This window comes from Aegilops tauschii, chromosome 1, assembly GCF_002575655.3.
Source record: "Aegilops tauschii subsp. strangulata cultivar AL8/78 chromosome 1, Aet v6.0, whole genome shotgun sequence".
NCBI lineage: Eukaryota > Viridiplantae > Streptophyta > Magnoliopsida > Poales > Poaceae > Aegilops > Aegilops tauschii.
In genome coordinates this window covers 66,525,336-66,548,657 of record NC_053035.3, presented here as the reverse complement: position 1 = coordinate 66,548,657, position 23,322 = coordinate 66,525,336, and the positions used below count along the sequence as shown (strand labels likewise).

Sequence of the window (23,322 nt, the reverse complement as noted above, 5' to 3'; positions counted from 1 at the left end):
AACCAAAGGAGGCCTGAAAGAATTCTTTGTTTTTCCTATGATGCAGTTAAACAACCCAAAATTTTGTAGGATTGAGATGACCATGGTACTCCAATCATATGTTCTTCTGTTCCCATGTTTTTAGAATCCTACGAATCAAAGAGGCCTTACATGTGTGAAAATCTACATGTGTTGTGCCGGTGGTCATGATCCCGTGATTCGTGTGTTTGCTGGGTGCAGTCATCTGCGCCCTCATGAGGCAATCCTTCTCTTGGGAACTTCGATGGCGTCATTGTTCTGCGCTATTGGTGTGGACGGCGCAATCAGAGTCGGCACATGGTGGTTCTGTCTAATATAGTTTTGTCATTGATACATCTCAAATGTATCTATAATTTTTTAATTATTTCATGCAATGTTATATTATTTTGTCATAGTTTTGGCATTACTTTTTTCTTTCTGGACTAACATATTAACTTAGTACCGTTAATACTTTCTACATATCTTTGGACTAAAATCAAATTTACGGAGCTCCAAAAATCCCGAAAAAATTCCAGAAAAAGTTGAGTCAGGAAGCTTCCAAACGGTTTGGACTCCACCACGCGGCTAGGGGGTGGTGGGAGTCATAGGTGGGGTAGGAGGAAAGCTGCAATTGGAGAGGTAAGTCGGAGGGACGGGGATTGAGCCGATGTAGATGTAGAGGTGGGTGTGGACTGTGGAGGGGGAGCTGCCATAGGGGAGGATAGGGTGATGGGGACGAGCCCGGTGTCGGAGGGTCACGGCTCTCAGGTGTTGTTGAGGGGCAAGGACAACGAAGCGCTAATCGACGTAGGTCCGTCGGATCGTTATGCTCGCAATTTGGTTGTTAAGAGACAGCGGCAAGAAACAGGGTGGGAGGCGATCTGGAATGTGTATGCACCGCTCGCCATATGCCTTTCCGGGTCAACGGCGGCCGGCGGGGACAAGGGTAACGACGTGCTGCTCACCATGGCTCTCTGTCAAAATCGGTGGCAAGGACATGGCCATGGCTCTCGTAAGATCTGCTTGCAAGACATGGGCGACGCTGGTTAGGGTTATAGATGGGGAAGAGAGATGAGCAGATGTTTATAAACTTTATGAGTGTGGCTAAGTCTCAGTCGACTAAGACTAAAGTAATATAGTATGTAAGAAGAAAAAGAAAAATTGAAAATAAACTTTTTGTACAAATCTCCATGCAATATTAAAGGAAGATAGCGTCGACTGAGACATAATGAAGTCTCAGTCTGAGACTTAGCAAAACTGAAACTTTATATAGCCTGTGTACATGTCGTTGGATGTCCGCTACAAACGGACGACTAGTGGATGAATTGCCACGATCAGCCGTATGATAGGGACGACCAAGCGCGAATTTCAAAACGTTATACTACAAGGGACAGGTCAAACAGACTGAAGAAATGATATACAAGTTCTACCGCCTAAGCTTGTATAAACAACCATTTCTATTGTCCCACAGAGAAGACAGCCCTTTCTATTGTCACCACAGGGAAGAACCCATTTTTATTGACCAAAAATTTATTTTACATTTTGCTCAACACTAGTTACATATAACTTAATTCTACATTTTGCTCCAAACGAACTATTATTATGTTAGAACTATACAGCTTTGTCCCCAGGGATGACTTTCTCCGGGAATCCCTCTGTTACAAGTATAACTGCAGGCATAGAACTTTTGAATGAGCTGGTGAAAACGAAAATGATGTATCCAAAGTGAAGTGCGCTTATTACTTGTTGAAAATTAAACAGTCATCCTTCAGCTTGCGCAAATAACATGTGTTTGCAAAAGGCTAGGATGTTTACCGGTGTATTCGATGGCCTTCTTGTTGCTGCAGGTTTACTGGCATCCCTGGTAACTAATGCCCAGGGCAACATACATATCCAGTGTGCATCTGCCATAGAGAAAGCACCAGGTTCTTCTGGTAAAAGAGGTCATCATTTGGCACTGGCAGTTTGTGGTTGTGATTGAAGTGAGATGTCTAGCTCTTTGATTGGATGACTGAGCTCATCTTTCTCATTTTCTGATTCCCCCTTAGCCTTTTCTGGTTCTGCTTCCTTCTGAGCCTTCTTCTTTTCAAGGTCCAACTGCTTGCAGTTCTCTTCATGCGAACGCGTGAACAGTTTCACAAAGTTGTGGAGCGTTGTGACCACTGCAAAACATGGAGATTTTGGAAGGATTTGTTAAAGAGTAAAAAAAAGGTTGTATCAGTACTTTCTCTCAAAGTTGTAACTAATCTAAACTAATTTCAAGAAGAGCTACAGGGAACTCAAATATCATGCTAGCTTCACCTTGCTCAAATGGACAACGTGCTGGATCTTCTCCAAAATAAAGTGCTAATGCATCTGCATTCCTGCCCTGCAAGGTTCAGAATTGCACTTAAATTAATTATAAATGAAAGTAGATCAATTGCACAAATGACTGGATGCCAAAATTGCCATTCATCTTCTACAGAAAAGGATTACAATTCGTCACTGCTCCCTTGTAGCACCAGAATGCAATCCTGTCCAACCCAACATTTTTTAACTGAGACCCCAGTCTAATTAATACTGATCAGTTGACGAAGTTCCGTCTTTACAAAAAATTACAGCCTCAATATCAGTTCAAACAAACAAAAAATATGCCACATATTGTAGAAGGAAATAATTTGATCAAATTTGGCAAATGAAAATAATTCAAGTAACAACGAAAAAAACAAGGGCATATTTGGAACACATGAATTTCGTTAAATTTTCAAAGGAAACTGCTCAGTTCCTACGGTAACTAGGAAAAATTCTGACATGCCTTAAAAGAGCTGAAGCAATAACTATCAGAAATATTTAGAATTATTACATATCATGAAGCACAGAAAAATTGAATGGTTTGAGATATATAAATAGTGCAATCATTAAAACCCGAAGAATGTTTTCATATACGTACAAAGAGAACATATAATTTCAAGGTTCAAATGTGTTGATAGTGAATAATCCATATAGAACATTAAAAATAAAAGTGTTTTGCAGATTACCGATGACCAAGAGAGTCATAAATTGAGTTGATAAAAGCCACAAAATCTTATAAGATTGAGATAAAATAGGCAACATAAAACAAAATAAATGGCATTCAAGAAATTCAGCATTTAAACAGAAATATAAATAGAGGACAGAACTTTAAACACATGTGCAAAAAATATTACAAGAACGTACTGGAAGCAACACAATAATATGTACTGCCTCCGTCCCAAAATAAGTGTCTCAACTTTGTACTAACTTCGAGTATTTGTAAGTCTTCTTTGTTTTACATTACTTCTAACCACTGATTACTTATATATTTATTCATTAATATTGAATTTGTTTCTTCCCAACATTTCGAATTTTCACGTGTTGAGGCTTACAAAATAACTTTGTTCACCTATCTTGATGAGGAGAAGGTCCAGCTTTGGTTCCTCAACAACCTCTTAAGTCTAATTTTCAACCTTAACTCCATACTGTTTAACGGGCAGACTCACTAAACATGGCATTCCGTATAAAACTTCTTGCATCTTCTGCCAATCTAGCAATGAAGACATCGATCATCTTCTGCTTGGCTGCGTTATCACTGACTGTAATCTCATGGAGTATGAGGATTGCCAAGATCAAGGAAATCAAACCAATTCTTAATGCTCAGTTTCAGGAATGGATGGTAGAATTGACATGAAAACTTCAGAGATAAAGAGCCTTTGATAGCCTATTATTTTGTTCATATGGCACATAAGGAAGGGGAAACAAAAGAATATTTGAAAATGTTTATGCGCTTCTGTCGGCCCCGTGGAAACCAGGGTCCGACGGATCCATCTAGAGGGGGCCGCGGCAGTCCCGCCAACGGGTGGCAAGGGCAGCTTGCCTGCATGTCCAAGACCATGCCCCTCCTCGGGTGGCATGCAGATCTTCGTCAAGACCACAAGATGCAGATCTTTGTGAAGACTCTCACCGGCAAGATCATCACGCTGGAGAGAGGCCGGTCCACGACATCAGCGGCAGGGCCAAAACCTCTACGGGAATGGGCTTCCTCCCGGGAACCACTCTATTCTCTCGTTCTCTGAGACTCGCCAGGGTTCTAGATCCTGTAGCGAATCCGACAACAACAATTGGTATCAGAGCTTGGTGTTCGATCCATCCTCAATGGCCGATAGTGTTTGATCCGCGGCGTCCATGTCGGGCGATGAGTCGGAGAAGAACAAGAGCGCCACGAAGTCGCCGCCGAAGACGCCAGCGTCCATGGCGCGTCTGACGGGCGGCGGCAGCGGCAAGATACGCGTCGTCAAGAGGGTGGTGCGAGAGCGAGGGCTCGTCATCGACCATGGTGCTCACTCGTACCAATTACATGGAGTGGGCACTCCTGATGCAGGTCAAGTGGCATGGCGCGGGTGGCTGGTCCGCTGTGACAGACGGCACCGCAGATGAACGTGACAATCGGCGTGCTCTTCAGATCATTCTCACGGGGGTGCCGCTGGAGATGCTCCGGGTTTTGGCAGCCAAGGACACGGCCAAAACCGCCTGGGAAACCATCAAAACGCTCTGCATGCGGAGCGAGAGGGCTCGTGAGGCCAAGGCGCAAGTGCACCGCCGCGAGTTCGAGGATTTCACGCTGCTACTTACCGGAACCGTCGCCGACCTGTAGCTGTACGGCAACCCCGTGACGGAGCGCAAGGCCGTCCAAAAGTTCCTCCACGTCGTGCCGCGGAGGTACCATCAGATGTCAATGGCCATCGAGTCTCTGATCGATCTCAAGACGATGTCGATCAAGGAGTTGACCGGACGCATGTCTGTGTGCAAAGACCACTATGACCTTGACGACGACACACAGTCCACCGGGCGTCTTCTGCTCACCCACAAGTGGCTTGCCCGAGAGCGGCAAGGCGGCGGCGGTGGCTCGTCATCCGGCAAGGGCGGCGGCAAGAACAAGTCGCCTGCTAAGCCTAAATCACAGGGCGGAGGCAAAGGCGCGCCAGAGAGCACAGGCGCGGGCAGGTCCGCTAGCTCCGGCAGCAAGAAAAAGAAAGGAAAGTGTCATCACTGTGGCATAACAGGGAACTGGAAAAAGGAGTGCAAGACCTGGCTACGGGAACAAGAACAGGCGGGCAAGCAAGAGCAGGCCAACCTCGTGCGCGCGGGCGACGAGCACGACAAGTGTCTGCTCATGGACATGGTCACCGGCGTCACCACCACTCACGTCCGCAGGCAGTCTTCCTGAACGAAGAGAAACTTGTCCCCGTGTCGTCACCTAACATCGTTTGGTACTTTGACACAAGGGCAAGCAGCCACATGATCGGCGAGCAGCACGTGTTCGCAACTCTGGACGAGTCCGTGCACTACACTATCAGGTTCGGGGACGGGTCGGCCGTGGCGATACGCAGGCGCGGCTCCGTCATGTTCCGCTGTCAGAGTGGTGACCAGCGAGCACTTACAGAGGTGTTCTACATCCCGAGCCTATGAAGCAACATAATCTCTGTTGGCCAGCTCGACGAGAGCGGTTGTGCGGTCGATGTCCAGGACGGGATGACGACGATCAGAGACCCGGCGCGGCACGCTCTGGCCCGCGTCAAGCGCACGGCGACGCGCCTGTACACCGGTGTACTGACGATCGACACGCCCACCTACCTGCTTGCCAAGGGCGACGACATCACCTGGCGCTGGCACGCGCACCTGGGTCACCTCCACTTTCGGGCTCTCCGTGCCATGTCCACAAAGGGCATGGTCAAAGGCATGCCTGACATCGATCGTGTACTGACGATCGACACGCCCACCTACCTGCTTGCCAAGGGCGACGACATCACCTAGCGCTGGCACGCGCACCTGGGTCACCTCCACTTTCGGGCTCTCCGTGCCATGTCCACAAAGGGCATGGTCAAAGGCATGCCTGACATCGATCGTGTACTGACGATCGACACGCCCACCTGCCTGCTTGCCAAGGGCGATGACATCACCTGGCGCAGGCACGCGCACCTGGGTCACCTCCACTTTCGGGCTCTCCGTGCCATGTCCACAAAGGGCATGGTCAAAGGCATGCCTGACATCGATCGTGTGGAGGAATACTGTGACGGCTGTGCACTTGGGAAGCAACACTGATCACCGTTCCCGCAAGCCACCGAGTACCGCGCGAAAAAGGGGCTCAAGCTTGTGCACATCGACCTCTGCGGCCCCATCTCGCCGGCGACGCCGACAAGCAACAAGTATTTCATCCTCGTGGTTGATGATCATAGCCGTTTCATGTGGTTAGAGCTTCTGCAATCCAAAGATGAGGCATTCGACCGCTTCAAGAGGATCAAGGCCGTGGCTGAGGCAGAGGGACAGTGCAAGCTCCGAGCGTTTCAATCGGATCGCGGCGGCGAGTTCGCGGAGTTCTCCATCGACCACGGTGTCAAGCACTACACCACGACGACGTACACACCCCAGCAAAATGGATTTGTCAAACACCGCAACCAGACCATCATCAAGATGGCGCAGTGCATGCTGAAAAGCATGGCCATGCCAGCGTTCTTCTGGGCGGAAGAGCACGCAACGCCCAGACTGGGTGGAGTACATCACCGAGCATGGCGCCACGGAGATTGACACGAGAGGTGCGTTCGCCAGCACGCCGTGCACTGTCGCGGCCACGCCACCCGCGACGCCAACGACGTCACATGCTCGAAGCTCGCATGACGCCGGCCCCTCGACTCCAGCCATGGGGCCAGCTTCGCCGGTGCAGAGCACGCCCGTGGCAACCCGCGACATGAAGTGGGCCACGCCACCCACGCATGACAACACCCGAGACGTTGACTCCGGGCAGATCCGCTACCCGGCACATCTCAGGCGTGTCATGGAGGACACGGAGGACAACGCCTTCATGATCCCTTACGAGCGATGCCTCCTGTCGGCTGAGGAGCCGAGGAGCGTGGACGAGGCACTGTCCGATGCAGCCTGAAGAGCGCCATGGATGCAGAGATGCAGTCCATCAAGGACAACTCTACCTGGAAGCTCACCGATCTCCCTGCAGGTCACAAAGTGATCGGCCTCAAGTAGGTTCACCGGGTGAAGCGCGATCCAGAAGGGAACATCGTCAAGCACAAAGCCCGCTTGGTCGCGAAAGGATACGTCCAACGACAGCGGGTGGATTTCAAAGAGGTGCTCACGCCCGTGGCCAGAATGGAGACAGTGCGCGTCCTGCTCGCTCTCGCCGCGCACTGTGGGTGGCAAGTCCATCACATGGACGTGATCAGCATTTCTCAACGGCGAACTCAGTGAGGAGGTCTACGTGGCGCAACCGCCAGGATTTGTCACCGCCGGCAAGGAACAGAGTGTTCTAAAACTGCAGAAGGCACTGTACGGTCTGCGTCAGGCTCCACGGGCGTGGTACGCAAAATTTGATGAATCCATGGTTTCACTTGGTTTTGCTCGCAGTCCTCTGGAACATGCCGTGTACCGACGCGGTGACAACAAATCTTTCCTGCTGGTGGGTGTCTATGTTGACGACCTTGTGATCACAGGAACAAGTCTGACAGAGATTGAGGAATTCAAGCAGCAGATGAGCCAGTTGTTTCAGATGAGTGACCTTGGTCGTCTCAGTTACTATCTGGGCATTGAAGTGGCGCAAGGGGATGGAGTAATCACTCTCAAACAGCAAAGCTACGCTGGAAAAATCCTGGAGGTGGCTGGGATGAGTGACTGCAACAGCTGCACCACTCCTATGGAGTGCAGACTGAAGTAGATCAAGGAACATGGAGGAAAACCAGTGGATGCAACACTATACGCAGTGTCATTGGAAGCCTTCGGTACCTGGTTAACACACGCCCTGGTATTGCTCACGCAGTCGGCATCGTGAGCCGCTTCATGGAAAAGCCAAGCACTCACCATTGGGCTGCTGTTAAGCAGATCCTGCGCTACATCAAGGGCACCATTGACTATCGTTGCAGCTACAAGGCCGGCAACAGCAGTGCACACTTGCTTGGGTTCAGTGACTCAGATCACGCCGGAGACATCGGGGACAGGAAGAGCACATCAGGCCATGTCTTCTTCCTCGGTGGAAATCTGATCACTTGGAGCTCCCAGAAACAGAAGATTGTTGCTCTCTCCTCTTGTGAAGCAGAGTATGTGGCAGCTTGTCCAGCTACATGTCAGGGCGTGTGGCTGAGCCGTCTGCTCGCAGAGATGAAAGGTGACCCACCGGAGAGCTTCAGACCAGGGCCGGCCCTGAGGGGGGGCAGGGGGGGGGCGGCCGCCCCGGGCCCCCACTGTGGAGGGGCCCCCAATTATGTATTGCATTAGGCCTATAATTTCATGGGTGCAGTAAAAAAAAGATCATTAGGGCTGGCCCATAGCCCAAGTAGTAGCAGCTCTCGTGATGCAGCGTGACTTACATCGCCGTCACTCACGCATCTACTCGCGGGATCCACCCAGAAACCCACGCATGCATCGCCATCATGTACGCAGCAGCCGCCGCCTTTGCTCCTCCTCACGCCCAGATTATGACAGATGAACCAAAGCTTGCTCAAGGAGGAAGCCCAGATCTCAAGGGACGGAGCGACGGGTGCGCGCCGGAGATCAGCGGCGGACCGGAGCTGTTGTGTGTCGTCTGTAGAGGTGAGTATTGCCGGCCGGTCGACATCGTCCCTTGTTTGTACAGAGTACAGTTAATCGTTCTAGTTCTTCAGTTTAATATTGATGTTCATGTGGTGGTCCTGGTATAGATCTCATCATCAAATAGATCAAGGGAAGAACCAGGTTCTGGATGCTGCTCATGGCGGTTGGTTATATATGAGCTGAGCAATGACGGCACAATCTGGTAATTATCTCTTAATTTAATCATTTGCACAACTCGCTAGGTGGGAGTAACTTTGCAATATCGCAGCACCACAGATTTGTTGTTTAAAAATATGAAGGTATTTAATTTTTGAATATAAGAAAGAATATTTTTCACATCAGCTGCATGGATTTTGCTCCTCTAGTCTTGCCATAGTCATTCCAAGAACTAAAAATGTGAATCCAACTATGCATTTTGGATGCAAATTCTTTAGAACTATTCTAGAGTTTTTTGTCGTTCCGGTACCTAAAATAATATACTCCTACAGTTGTAGTTCAAGCATGACATAAACATGAGTTTGCATCACGTATCGTTTTTTACTTTTTTCATAGTCTATTATTTTGATGCTTTAGTTAAGGGCCCCCGGATTTTAGTTTCGCCCCGGGCCCCCAAAATCTCAGGACCGGCCCTGCTTCAGACTAATGGTGGACAACAAGTCAGCAATTGAACTTAGCAAAAATCCAGTTCACCACGACCGCAGCAAACACATTGACAACAAGTTCCACTATGTTTGTGACTGCATGGAAGCTGGAATGGTGAAGATTGATCATGTGGGCACCAAGGACCAGCTAGCTGATCTACTGACGAAGGCACTGGGCAGGGTGCAGTACATCGAGCTGCAGCAGCGTCTGGAAGTGACAAGGATTGGAAGTGGGCAAAGAGATTAAGGGGATGAAATGTTAGCCTTAGATAATCTCTGTTGCCACATAGAAGTAGTTTTGTTTTTCTGTTAATAATGAATGGTCGCCTGTGACACATGGAGCTAGGCTGGGTGTGCTGCCTGCGTGCACACGATCCCACGTTTCAGTAGTGCTCCCGATCTGCAGGATGCCGTGAGAAGAGGCCGTGGGATGGCGCAGCATAATCGGATCACAGCAGGTGGATCGGGAGATAGTTAGCTGGCTTAGTCATTCCTCTCTGTACCTGATATAGCGAGTGAAAATAACAGAAAACGCTGCAACGTTGGCGCAGCACAAAAACCACTCTGTTCTCTCTGTTCTCTGAAACTCACCAGGGTTCTAGATCCTGTAGCGAATCCAACAACATAAACTGGAGCCAAGGGTTTTTCGGTTGTTTTGGGTCTTTGTAAGCTGTAACTTTTGGCTGTTGTTTTCTGTTCGGCTCTTTGGGGCATGCCCCTAGAGCCTAACTCTGTGTAATTATTTTTTCTATCTAATGCATTCACATACAGCTCTCCTGCATGTTCCTGGAAAGAACCTATACTTTACAAATTCCAGCCTGCAGCTACCTAAATCGCATTTCATGTCTTCAGAGATCTCTTCGAGGACAAATATTTTTCTAACCCAGATTCCATGATCTAGACCCTTTTGGTGTGGAACTTATATACGAAAAATAGTTTGGCTTCTTACATACGTACTTTCAGTATTTATCTAAACTTTTCATATTGAGCTAATTCTAGCACTACTGCACTGTACCAACATGGGTCACATGGGCTACCACCAATATGCCAGCATGTTACAGCACAAATGACTCTTGCTTAAAGAGATACACATACCACATTAGAATAAAGTGAAGTCAAGGCTCTAACTTCGGCTTCAGCACCACTGAGGAAGCCCTTCAGTGTCTGTAAAAGGAAGGTACTTAGTTTCGTGGAATCATGATGGTGTAATACTTCAAGCAAAAAATCTTGCCAGTACCTTGGCAGTACACACACACTATATTGCAATCAGACGGTTGCAATCGTTGGTTACTAAAGCATATTTCAAAAAGAAAAGAAAAACAAAACACAATTGTTATAGTTACCTTGCAAAAGATCTCCGACACAGGACCATCATTTTCAGATATAGTTAATTCTTGCTCCACTTTCTCGAGCCCTTTGTTTATGGCCTGCATTTCTTCTGCTAAAGACTTTAATTGTACCTGCATTCAGCCAAATAGTTCTCTAGTAACTCAATCAATGTATCATTGATTGTCAATATTCAGAGTGACCAAAACATCGAATACCACGTCAGATCTAATACCTTTGCTGCCAACTCCAAGCTAGCCAAATCTTTAGGAAAGTCAAGAAGTTCTGGAAGTTTCTCCGAAAGCACCTGCGGCGATATGACAAATTGAGTAATTCAAGCATATCAACTGCAGTTCAGACTTCCTACGAAGAGGACCTAACCGAATTTTTAAGCATATCACAATGACAAGTTGGAGAGGGCTTAGATCCACTTCAAAAGTATGAACCTCATAAGACAGTATCCTCAGAAAGCTAAGACTTAGTTCAAAGCCACATCGAAAAAGTGAGAAAAATAACAGAGAGAAAATACATGAACACAACCCAGCACACCGGAGAAATTAAGTATGACACGCGAAACTAGATATTCACCTCAAGTTAACTAATTGCATCAATTGCAGAATAAGCAAAACAACTGGGAAATGTTCCATCAAGATAACTTAAATATGAGCATAGGTAACTTCAAACGAGGTTCCTGTAAAGTTATTAGCTCTTTCCAGGCTTCTCAATTCTCACCAAAATACCAGTATCCACTGGACAACATGTTAAGCAAGCTTTCCACGTTATGTGGTTACTTATTACAATGGTATTATAGAAGCAAAGATTTTTATATGCACGGCATCCAAGGCTAGGTAATGATGAATTTTACTAAGAAGGTTTATCCATTAAAATTGTTGGCTAACCCGGGAATTTGAGATTCCTATGCATGATATACCAGTTAGTAGATATGATTTGAACTTGTATATTCTGGAACGCGAAAAAATTCTTTACTTTTGTATTTGCATGATCCACACCTACATAAAAACGTTTTCTGGCAAGGGAATAAAACTTAGTACTGAAACTATCTACTGAAACTATCTACTTTTCTATATGAACAGATGTATACCTTGGATAAATAATGCATTAAGGTCATCTTATTGTTCCGTGCACGGGTATCGCTTAATTTGAGTAAGCTATCCAACCTGAATCCAACAGCAGAACCTACAATAACAAAACGAACTGTAGTGCAGACAGGAAAAAATAAAGCAACGAGCAATCAAAAGAAATTAAACAATGCATATTGAATTATAAAAAAGCTAATAGAGTTCATATAAGATGATTAGCATGAAAAATGTGCCATCGTATCAAAGTGTTGTATTTCAATTCTCTGGGACCTGTACAGAAAACTATGAATAATGACAACACACTGAAAGCCTGAAACACGGAGGATGATTAATAATATACTATGTGTCCAATATCTTAACAGAAATGCGTAGGAAAATTTGACACCTCACCTGTATAAAACACATTTGTGCATGCTTTCTTTTTCAATTAGAAGTAAACAAGAATATACATGCTTTATATACATTATATACAGTACAAACTTTTACCAATTTGGTGCATGGTGTGCTATATTACTAATATTCATACAGCCAGATCTATAAAAAAGGGGCATCAAGTGCACACTGGTTTGCCTCATGTGTTTACCTGATGGTACATTCTACATACCTATAACAAATTATTGACGCAAAAGAATTTTCATATAGTCCAAACTGTACAAACTTCAGAAGAAATATATAATTATATCCAAATCTAGTACTCCCTTCGAACCATATTACTTGTCGCTGATTTAGCAACTTTGTACTAAATCAGCGACAATTAATATGGATCAGAGGGAGTACTTAAATTACTAGCTGAACTTTACGTATCGCAAATTACAAATGAACGTTAAGTTCACAGCGAATATATCAGCCAACAACTCACTATGACAGATTGCATACCTAAACTACTTTGAGAGGAAGCACTAACTACTAATTAGGCTTCGTATCATGATGAAATGCTGCTTCAGTCATTTGAGTTCAAAATTCAAACGCCACAAAGTTATGACTGCATACGGTACTTAAACCAAAACTTCAGAATCTATTATTAGTCTTCAGCATACCATGAAGCATGAAGTAATAAAAATCTTACCACTGTCATCCTTTTTACAGGAAAATTTACTACTCTTATCTTGAGAGAATCATCGAGTACATACTTTTACATGCAGATAAACCAATGTCAACTTGTCAAGCATGTTGCTTCATTGTGGATTGTAAGTCGAGAGTGAAGGTAACAATTATGGATCCTTGTTCGGAAGTCACTCCTTTTAATTTATTTACAGCATTCAAATAAGGAAGAACAATTGTGCCACAGGATATATATTACTTCAGTTACTAAATGTCTCCTGAACAAGAAGTATCACTTTACAATTGGTATTACCTCTAGCAGTGCCTTGGTTCAACGCATTTCCCAAAGAAAGAATCGTCTGCATAATCCTTTTCAACTTCACTGAACCCCTTATCTATGAACATCACAGCAAGAATATGAAACCCATGATGTTAATCACACAATATGAAATTTCAAATTAACAGTATCCACCTCTTCAGCAGATGAGTTAACAACGTTCAGATTCCGCTTAAGGTCAGACACCTGAGAAGAACTAACAGTTAAACAATACAATACCAAAAAGGCCAAGCAAAAGAATACAGTTCCTAGTAGAAGAAAAGGAATCAGATGTCTCACTTGAGATCGAAACTGAATCTTGAATAAGAAAACTCTCAGCTTAGAGTCCACACGGGGTAATTTCATAAGCTCCATGAAGAACTGCAGTAGAAGCAAATTGTATCTCAGTATTGGGATAATAAGTAGTGTCATTTTTCCGCAGCAGTATCGCATCGTAACATAGGATCACGATACCATGTGATATTTTAGTTCTGTATAATTAATTTATATACTTGGAAAAAACTTCAAATGGATTTAGGTTACAGCCCAACTCATTTCTTCTACAGATTTATTACCAGCAGCAGGGCAGCCATGTAAATGCCAAATTTAAGTTGATTTTAGGCCAATGTCCAATGTGAGCAATCAGCAGAATTGTTTGACAGTCATAAGAGAAATGCTTTAGGCCCATTAACTTCACAACCCACCCACAAGTCCTTCACTGGCTGCTGGCATTCACAGGACAAAACTCCATTATTTTAGTCCCACATCATGAAACGAGTGGAAGAATGTGCAACTTAAATACTCCTCTCGCAGTTCTACCTCCAGCAAGCATGGCTTGGTTAATTGCTACACAACTGCACTGCTGCGTGCCAATGTGGAGTGGATTTTTGCTACTTAGAATGGCATCAATGGATTTGGGTTTGATTCACGTCGTGATGCCAAGGACTCTATGACGTGTAACATGATCCAACTCGATATTATCGAATAGCTGCTGCACTACGTAATACGTATCGATCGGCTGCAGTAGGGACGTAAGATCACAAGATACTACGATCCGTATTGTGATACTGATAACCATGGTATATACACCACAAGTTCCACTTGAGATGTAACAAAGTTGTAAAGCGAACTGAAAGGAAGCAAGTCACCTGTTCGCATTCACCAAGATCTTGCTTATCTCCTTTGTAACCCTGTAGTGGTGACAAGAATGCGTAATGAAAACTGATAACTTCAGGAATCTTGTAAAGAACTAAAACCGAACACCACAATTACCTTCAGAAGTTCTATTTCCTCTTTAGTTGGAGTGAACTTAATTAGGTTCTCCACCTGATCAGCGTCTAGGACAGTATCATCCAGAGCAAGAATAGCACTCTGCTCTCAAAGGAAAAAAATGATAGGTATAATTAACGAAGATATAAAGTAAATGTCCTACCAAAAGAAACCATGACATTCCTTTCTTAATTAATTTCAGGTTACTTCAATGAGAAATCCATAATAATAGGCATTTCCAGGTTAAGTAAGAAATGATTAATCAGTAATCGCTATTCCACTCTCTCACCGTCATTTCTTAAAAACTCTCCCACCATCATCTAATAGACTATATAAAGAAGTCTATCAAAGGAATACATATGGCATTGTTGTATGACTAGCAACATCAATACTCAGATATTTATATAAAACCATTTTTTAATTAGAACATGCCAAAGGTTAGTTGGCCATCAGCTTACCATTAGGTCCGGAAGGGGCATTTTGACTTTTGTAAGCATGATTCCACAATTGTTAGCCCGGCGAAGATCAATCTGTATTGCCAAACAGCTGATGTTAGAAAAAACAAACAGTAACGCGAAGCAAAATAAGAAGGCATATATAGTAGCTACAAACACCCGTAATGACATACGCAAAACTAAGCAAGGTCACTACATGCCATGAAGGAAACTAACATAAAGAACTGGGATCCTAAGTACCTTGATCAGTTGAATATGTTCTACGGTCTACCATGCATCTGCTATAAGCGCTTAGAAAGAAATGAACTGATTATGTGGTGAAACCTATATACTAAAATAAAAAGCACCAATTGGATGGGATGCCATCGATAAATCTCTACCTTTTGATTGCACACTTATGGTCTAATGAATTCCGGATCAAACCATACTAATTACCTCTTAACTGCTAGCTTTTGGTTTGTGACTTGACCGTTCTTAATGCTAGCATTTCTTTTTTACATAATAAAGTGGTTTGTGAGAAAAGAAGAAAAATAAAAATGTAGGATTCATTTAAGTTCTAGATATGGTTTTCTGACATATGTTCATTATATCTTCATGCAATATATACTATGAAACATAGATTGTGCACACTCAGTTTCCACTAGCATAAAGGCACCAAAAAGAGAAAAATAATGTATAACTTGCAGCACACTCACAAGAGATCATATGTACCATATGTAATAGACTAATAGAGAATCGAGAATGAAATAAGCATGAAAGAAATGAAGATCAGGAATATACACACTGACTGGAACAATTTGAGTGCAAAACAAATGATACATTATTTGTTAGAACTCACAAGATGAATTTTCTCTGGTTTTGCCCCAGATGCACGACTCCCTGACTTATCTGAACGCTTAGAATTTGAATTTGGTAGAGCAGTTGAGAAAAGATTTTCTAGTTCTGACATGTCAAACACTGGGGCTCTGCACAAGTCATGCAAAAGATGTATTAGCATAAAAAAACAATATATATGACCATTCTTTGGTGCAGTCAAGATGTTAAAGAGATACTTTGAAGCTTCATCAGCTTTTTGCCCCTCTGCCCAGAGACTGCCCTTCATCGCTCTTGTAACTTTCACCCAGTGTAGTGGTTTCAGATTGGACCTTCTGGACATAGTCTGACCAGATTGAAGGCTCTTAGACATTGGGCCTGAAGGAGGTGCAGGTCCACGCCCCTTCGTACCAAACAGATTAGCATTAAGACCAGGAGGTGCTGGTGGAGGTACAACATTGCCAGAAGCACCAGGATGGTTGGCATCCTTTGAGAACCTTGGAGCATGAGGTGGTGGTGGGACAGGAGGAGATTGTTTTGATGAATGGCAGGGTGGTGGTGGTGGTGGTGTAGAAGTAATTCCTGGAGGTGGAGGCGGAAGCGGTGCTGAAGATCTAATGGCAGATGATGTTGGAGAAGGTGGTGGAGGTGGTGCAGCAGGCGGAATAGGAGATGAAGTAGAAGCAAGTGGGGGAGTTGGAGGTGGAGGTGGTGCAGCAGGTCGAACAGCCGATGAAGTAGAAGCAACTGGTGGGGGTGGAGGTGGTGCAGGAGGTCGAACAGCTGATGAAGTAGAAGCAAGTGGTGGAGGTGGAGGTGGTGCAGGAGGTCGAACAGGAGATGAAGTAGAAGCAAGTGGTGGAGGTGGAGGTGGTGCAGGAGGTCTAACAGGAGATGAAGTAGAAGCAAGTGGTGGAGGTGGAGGGGGTGCAGGAGGTCTACTGAGGGAGGACTTAGGTGCAGACAAAGGAGGTCCAACTATTCTAACAGGAGAAGCTGGAGGTGGAGGCGGTGAAGGAGGTCTGAATGAAGTAGAGATAGTGGCAAGAGCAGTAGAAGTTGGTGATGATTCTTGTGCATTGTTACTTGAGGACTGCTGATGATTTGCGGGCAGAGTAGTAGTTCCAGGTAACTGCGATGTGGATTCTTCATGTGGAGGAGATGGGTGGGGCAACAATGAAGGAGCTGCGACAGGGGAAGCTTAATTAGAGATGGAAAAACTAACTAAAATATAAGATGGTTCAGCAAAACCTGAATGCTTCGGAGACGGCTTAGGTAAGTCATCTTCTTCCTCGGACAGCATAAAAGCATCAGATGCTACGAACAACACCGGACCTGATGGCTGAGGGGGTGGGGGCGGTGATCGCGACGGCGGCGGCATACCCTTTGTTACAACCGGAGTCCCTGTCACGTCAGCAAAAGTTAAATTTGCAGGCAACAGTAGGTTATGGGTGTACAACAAAAGAATTTTGTTGAGAAAAACCTGTTATTGGATGCTGTCCTGATGATGGTTTTGACGGAACTTTGATTGCGGCGCTTGAAAGATCTGACATCGTAGGTGCAATCATGGTTGAACCACAATTCTCAGAACCTCCAAATGTAGCATGATCTTCCAACAAAGCTGTAATTCCTAGGGCTGAAGGTACGCTAAAAAATCTGGGGCATGCTGAAAGTGATCTTGGAGGTGAGTTGCTAGGAAAGGCAGAACTTGACCTAGAAAGTGGAAACCGCTGTGACATAATCATAGAGGGCGAAGTGCACTGTACTGGATTAGATTGCTCGTCAGGCTTTTCCGGTGAAGACGATCGTTCGGTAGTGATGTCAACTACATGTGTTATTTCCTTATGAACTTGAGGGTTTATGTTTCCAGGAACAACAGAATTTCCTAATTTTCCTTGATAAATACTGGCTGGGTCCAACGGGGCTAATTTGTGTATGCCATCACATTCCTTTTTGTTCATATAGACTGTTGAGTTTTCAGCATTGCTTGATTTGTTTTGAACATTGTCAGATTCATTTTTGGTTGGTGAACCAAGCTTCAATTGCCCTATTTCCTTTCTAATGCTCGAATCTTTCTTGCTTGGAGACAGCAATCCCTGCCTCAGCTGTATATTTTTGGTCGGTGAACCAAGCTCCAAATGCCCTATTTCTTTTCTAATGCTCGAACCTTTCTTGCTTGGAGACACCAATCCCTGCCTCAGCTGTATACTTTCATATGTGGTTAGCCGCTGGAAAAACTGGACTGCAGCATCCCCTTTCGGATCTAACCAGTCAACTATGCTGAACATCTCTTGAACCTTTGCAAATGCTTCGATTGGTAAGCCCTCCTTCTCCCCTATACCTGCCATCTCCATGGGATCTAAATGATCTGCAGTGTCCATTTCTGAAAAAAGAATCTTCAACAACAAAGGACGAAGAAGGCTTCAGTTTCTGCACACTGTACAAATAATAAGTTGACTGCAATGATGATTAAATACCTCGGCTCTGAATTCCTTTGGGAATCGATCTTTTGCATCCCACATTATGTCAATTTCATCACGGTTTAGCATGAGAATGTTTGATCTGATAAATGCTGTGTTGAACATGACTCTAAACATCATCTCTTCTCGTTCTTGATCAGCATCCAAACTGATGCATTCAAGGACAACATCTCCTTGAATATGGCAGTGGATATCGATCTTAATCAATTGACAGTCTGCCTGAGTAAGATGAGAATAAATGAGAATGGTATGTTAACAGCGAAGCAAATACTCAGTTTATGGCTCCATGCACGTTTAGTAGCAAAACTAGTGAAGGGAATGCAATTCATTTGCCAGTTTGCAAAACAGAAGATTGTCCAAAACTCACCCGCTTGTAATGCCGAACATATTTACTCCTCTTTGGTGTTGAAAAAAGCACCTTGGGGCTGTTATCTGTACCAAGTAGAGGATCCTGCCCATAGATACGGAATATCGGTCTACATCCATCCTCCCCATTACAGCCCGGGGTATTCCTTAGTATCACGCAGTCTAAGGTAAGAGGTCGATCACCTGGTGGCCATTCTGCGCTCACGTTCCTCCGAGATATGTAATGCAGGTATCTTATCTGAGACGGCATGGGGTTTAGCGGCGAGAGCAGCTGGATGAGCTCGCGAGGGGCCTGCCTGTACACCATCTCCAGCGTCCTCTGCTCACCGATGAACTGCTTCCGGTACAGCAGCAGGCCCGCCAGCATGAAGGCGAGCACGTTCCAGCCGCCTCGCTCACAGTGCATTATGAGGACGTTGTGCTGGCCCAGAGAGAGCCAGCTCTCCCCGGACCTGAGGAAATGGTGGACCATCTCCATGGTGAGGAGCGGGCAGCCCTCGTACTGCCTCGGGTAATCCATGACCACCATGTCGTAGATGGAGAGGATGCTGGCCAGCAGGCTCTGCTGGCTCTCCCGTTCCTCCTCCCGGAAGTTGAAGACCATGAAGGAGGCGTCCGCGAAGTGGCTCCGGAGGTGCAGGACGATGTCGCCGATGTACTGCCCGTACTTGTCGTCGTCGAAGACATCGGTGGAGAAGCACGAATCGAACACTGCGCACACAAAACGAAAGGAAGAGGACGTTGGCGCGGCGTTCTAATATCTATCCGAAACCCTGCCACGACGACGGATGCGCCGGCGCCGCCGCCGAAACGGGAAATGGGGAGGGAGGGAATGCCGTGCGACGCAGTGGCGGACGGAGTGGCTGGGGAGAGGGAACAGCGACGCACCGTAGACGCGCTCGGTGATCTCGAGCAGCCCGTCCGGGGGCTTGCGGTAGAAGAACTTGCGGAAGAGAGACATGCGGCGGCGCCTCCTCCTCCTCCTCCAGATCCGCGGGGGCTGGGGGAGAGCGGGGTGGAGAGCAATGCGCCGCTAGGGTTTTCGGCGGCGAGGCGGCTCACGGGACGGCGGGCATGCTGGCGGACGGCGATAGGGCGAGGAGGGGAGAGGGGATCGGCCGGGCTGGGTTGGGTTGCAGGGGGGAAGGAGGAAGGTGGCGGAGAAGATCTATCTGCCGGTGTTGTCTGTGCTCGGTCGGTCGGGTCAGGTGCACGTTCGGGTCGGTAGTCGTTAGCTCGGTCCTTCGTTAACGTTAACAAAAGACTTCTCCACTTTGCTTCCTGGGACAGCGACCCAGCACGTGCCGCCCATCTCACCTGCTAGAGCACACTCTTTTTATTGTTATTTTTTTAAAAGCAGATCTATTATAAAAATTTCTGGAAGGACAAAACATTTTAAACACAATAAAAATTACATCGAGATTTCGAAACCAGCGAACGACCGCACTACTGCCGTCTGAACAAGCCGCCGAAGTGCACGCAGTCACCAAGATGAGGGGTCGCCGGAGAAGCAACTCAGCATAAAGAAACTCTATAGGTGTGTTGTGTGGTGTGTAGTCTCTCTTCTATGTATCTCCTCTACACAAAGGGGGCGCGTGGGGAGAGTGAAGAGATTCAATTGAACGTCTTGAAAGAATTCTTTGAAAGTACCAAACGATGTCCACAATGAGCTCGAGTATTAACATGTACACCCAAAGCTAGGCAGTGCACTGCCATGCAAAATTGTTCTTCCAACAGGGCACATGACATTAGCATGAACTCAAAAATCAATTCACGAAATGTGCGGGCGCTCATTGGGTGGTGTGATGTGAAGTGATTGCGCTCTTTTACATGGTACAAAGAATAGTAGAACGACTCACTTTTTATACCTTTTTAAGCATGAACACTTTATTCATTAGAAATACTAGTTACATTATTTATGAGGAGGGATATAATTTCACTCACAGACTTCTCAAACCAATCGGGCTCACTTTTTATGTCGGTGATTCTTCCACTCATAATACTGTACTAAACTTGCACAATTGCCATGCAACTCAAATGGCCTTTGAGATATTTTTTTAACTAGGCCTAGGTACAAGATTTAATGGGTCAAGGCCCACAAAATCTAACAATCCTCCGTCAGATATTATACGCATCCTAAAAAAAATTCAGATTTCATAAGCACTGCATTTGTTTCAGTTGTATCGTTTGGTATACCTACGGTTTAGTGAAGACCAATTAAGGTTGAGCTCCACCTAGACAAACTACACTTACCCCCATCAAGTCATTTTAGTTTTTATTACTTTTATTTGTTTTCATGTGTTTTGTAGGTGATGTGGAATTCCTATGGACTTAGCACTAGCACGATGAAAAGATCAAAACAGAGGACTTCAAGACACCAGCCTTAGCCATTTTTTAGTGTCAAACATGTCATTTTTAAAAGTGCTCAAATTGAAGGTCCAACATCACAGGTGCATCGGCATTAAACGTTTTTAAAACGGAGAACTTTCAGGCACCAAACTTATCACAATGAAAACTTTTTTGCTGCCATAAAATCGTTTCGATGATGTATCCCATTGGTACACACAGACATTTATGCTAGTTCACATCTAAAGGGAATACACATATAGAAACTGGCCGAAACCTGTTGCGCGCTCTCTCCCCGCGTCTGCACGATTCTTCTCTATCTCAAGACCGCACAATCCGCATCCTACAGCACAGGCGTTACTCCATAACGTTAATTTTCTACCGTTTATAGTTTAACTTTACCGTTCTTAAATAAAACAATTTAAAGTATATTTTCTGTATTTTTAAAGAAAATTCCTAAATAGCAAAAAAACGATGCCATTGGGTATGTGCTATTATTTTCGCAAAAAGAATGTTATGTTTTTTTTCGAGTAAAAAAAGGCATCTGCTAGTGAGCGGGCTTGACCCCTCAAAAAAAAGGTGAGCCGGCTTGTGGCTTTCCATCGAGCGATGTGTTCAAGACGAGGAGGCTCCATCATCAAGAAAAAAACGAGGAGGCCTCGTTCTCCTTGCCAAGCAAGCCTGGTAACGCAAGCAAAACCCTAGAACCCTCTTCCTTCCCTCTTTCCCGGCGATCGCCAACGGTTCTCCCGGCCTCTCCCCGCCGCTTCCGGCGAGCTCGGGCCCTCCCCCTCCGCTTCCGAGGTAAATATCTGGATCCTCCCTCCCTAGCCTCCTCCTCCTCCCCCGCGGCGTGGTGCGGAATCTTGCTCGGTGTCATCACAACCATAAGGGATATAAACCATCATTAGTATGTACAGATACAAGGGGAAGCGGTTCACTTGATCACACAAAACAGATTGCATGCGAGGCTAAGATCCCTTTATATGGAAGGTAGTCAAAGCTGGTCCAAACCATTTTCGTCCGTGGCGATGTAAAATAATTATTTTCATACTGAAACTTTTATACTTATTTTAAAGCAAGTGTATCATATTATAATTTTCTATTACCGAGTCACATAAGAATGTTTCCAAATAATAGTTATATTATTCATTTTTACACAATTGTAATGTATATCATTGAAAATTTTGTTTCTACAGATTTTAAATTATATGATTTATCAAAAATTCTATTTATTTTTAAGAAATCATTCAAAATAATTTTCTAATATTGCATAAGATATACAGTGTATACAAATATATTTGCATATCTATGTGTTCGTTGATATATCTTTTAATATTATTGAATAACATGGTAGATATTTCTAAATCATATATATCAACAAATATTTTAATAGTGGTTTCTAGGATATACTAGGCATCCATATTCATAGAAACTTCTAGGATATAGCAAATGTGACTTGCAAGTTAGGTTCAGTAATAGAATCATCAAAAACCAAAAGTGTTGTTGATTGTACTTTTGTGCATGATTTGATTATCTGACATGCTCATCTAGATTCGCTTGGCTTGATTTAGTGCAAAGGAGATTTCCTACCCGTTTTTCAAATGAAAAATTGTGCATTGGTTTAAACATTGAAATCTTGTTATCATAAATTTTATTATGATACTAAGACATCCATCAGAAAGGGAGACTAACATATTTAAACTCAACTTCGTTAGGAATATTGGTTTGCCTCCATGTGATATAAACCATTAGTATGTGGGGCTTGTGCTTCTTCAAATTGAGGCTTTAGTTTATGCATTTAATAATCTTTCAGATGTATTGTATAAAATTTTTAGTGCTTACTAGTTTAGTTTAATTTGTAGCATGGGCCCTCCCACTACAAGAAACTAGGGTTCGATTCGGTTATAAATCTGCCGAGATTGCAATACGGCCCTCAAATAATATCGAGAAGGACTTTTCTGCAAAAGTACTGAGAAAACCGGGCGTCGGCGCGGTTCAGCTGGCGTGTGTGACTTGATTGCACCCGCAATGCAAGTTCTGTGACGGGTTTTTCCGGTTTGCAAGTTGTGTGACTAAAGTGCACCCGCAGTGCAAGTTCTTAGACCGCCAGTGCTATTTACTCGAGCAGGAGGGTGGGTGTGGCGTGCGAGCGTAAGAGTGGCGGCGGCTGTCGGTGTCAAAACCGGCGGATCTCGGGTAGGGGGTCCCGAACTGTGCGTCTAAGGTCGATGGTAACAGGAGACAGGGGACACGATGTTTACCCAGGTTCGGGCCCTCTCTATGGAGGTAATACCCTACTTCCTGCTTGATTGATCTTGATGAATATGAGTATTACAAGAGTTGATCTACCATGAGATCGTAATGGCTAAACCCTAGAAGTCTAGCCTGTATGACTATGGTAATGAGTATATCCTCCCTCCGGACTAAGTCCTCTGGTTTATATAGACACCGGGAAGATCTAGGGTTACACAAGGTTGGTTACAAAGGAAAGGAATCTACATATTCGGTCGCCAAGCTTGCCTTCCACGCCAAGGAGAGTCCCATCCGGACACGGGTGCAGTCTTCGGTCTTCGTATTTTCACA

General features: G+C 44.9%; 1 protein-coding gene across 2 annotated transcripts; it reads right to left on the bottom strand.

Moving 5' to 3' along the window:
* Window positions 1-1,245: 1,245 nt before the first annotated feature.
* LOC109745507 (formin-like protein 6) lies at window positions 1,246-19,589 on the bottom strand. 2 transcript variants are annotated; one of them, XM_020304628.3, is made up of 20 exons: window positions 19,279-19,588; window positions 18,392-19,101; window positions 18,022-18,243; window positions 17,028-17,940; window positions 16,796-16,948; window positions 15,784-16,729; window positions 15,570-15,696; window positions 14,735-14,806; window positions 14,280-14,378; window positions 14,156-14,197; window positions 13,308-13,388; window positions 13,164-13,214; window positions 13,005-13,086; window positions 11,653-11,747; window positions 10,786-10,857; window positions 10,568-10,684; window positions 10,320-10,388; window positions 2,299-2,365; window positions 1,813-2,159; window positions 1,246-1,667 (listed from the first exon to the last, which is right to left on the bottom strand). In XM_020304628.3, the coding sequence occupies exons 1-19, from the start codon at window positions 19,349-19,351 to the stop codon at window positions 1,945-1,947; spliced, it is 4,206 nt and encodes a 1,401-aa protein (XP_020160217.1). In that variant the 5' UTR covers window positions 19,352-19,588; the 3' UTR covers window positions 1,246-1,667; window positions 1,813-1,944. The 2 variants fall into 2 exon arrangements, with proteins under 2 accessions (XP_020160217.1, XP_040254499.1); XM_040398565.2 differs by lacking the exon at window positions 10,320-10,388 and having other exon boundaries at window positions 19,279-19,589.
* Window positions 19,590-23,322: the final 3,733 nt, after the last annotated feature.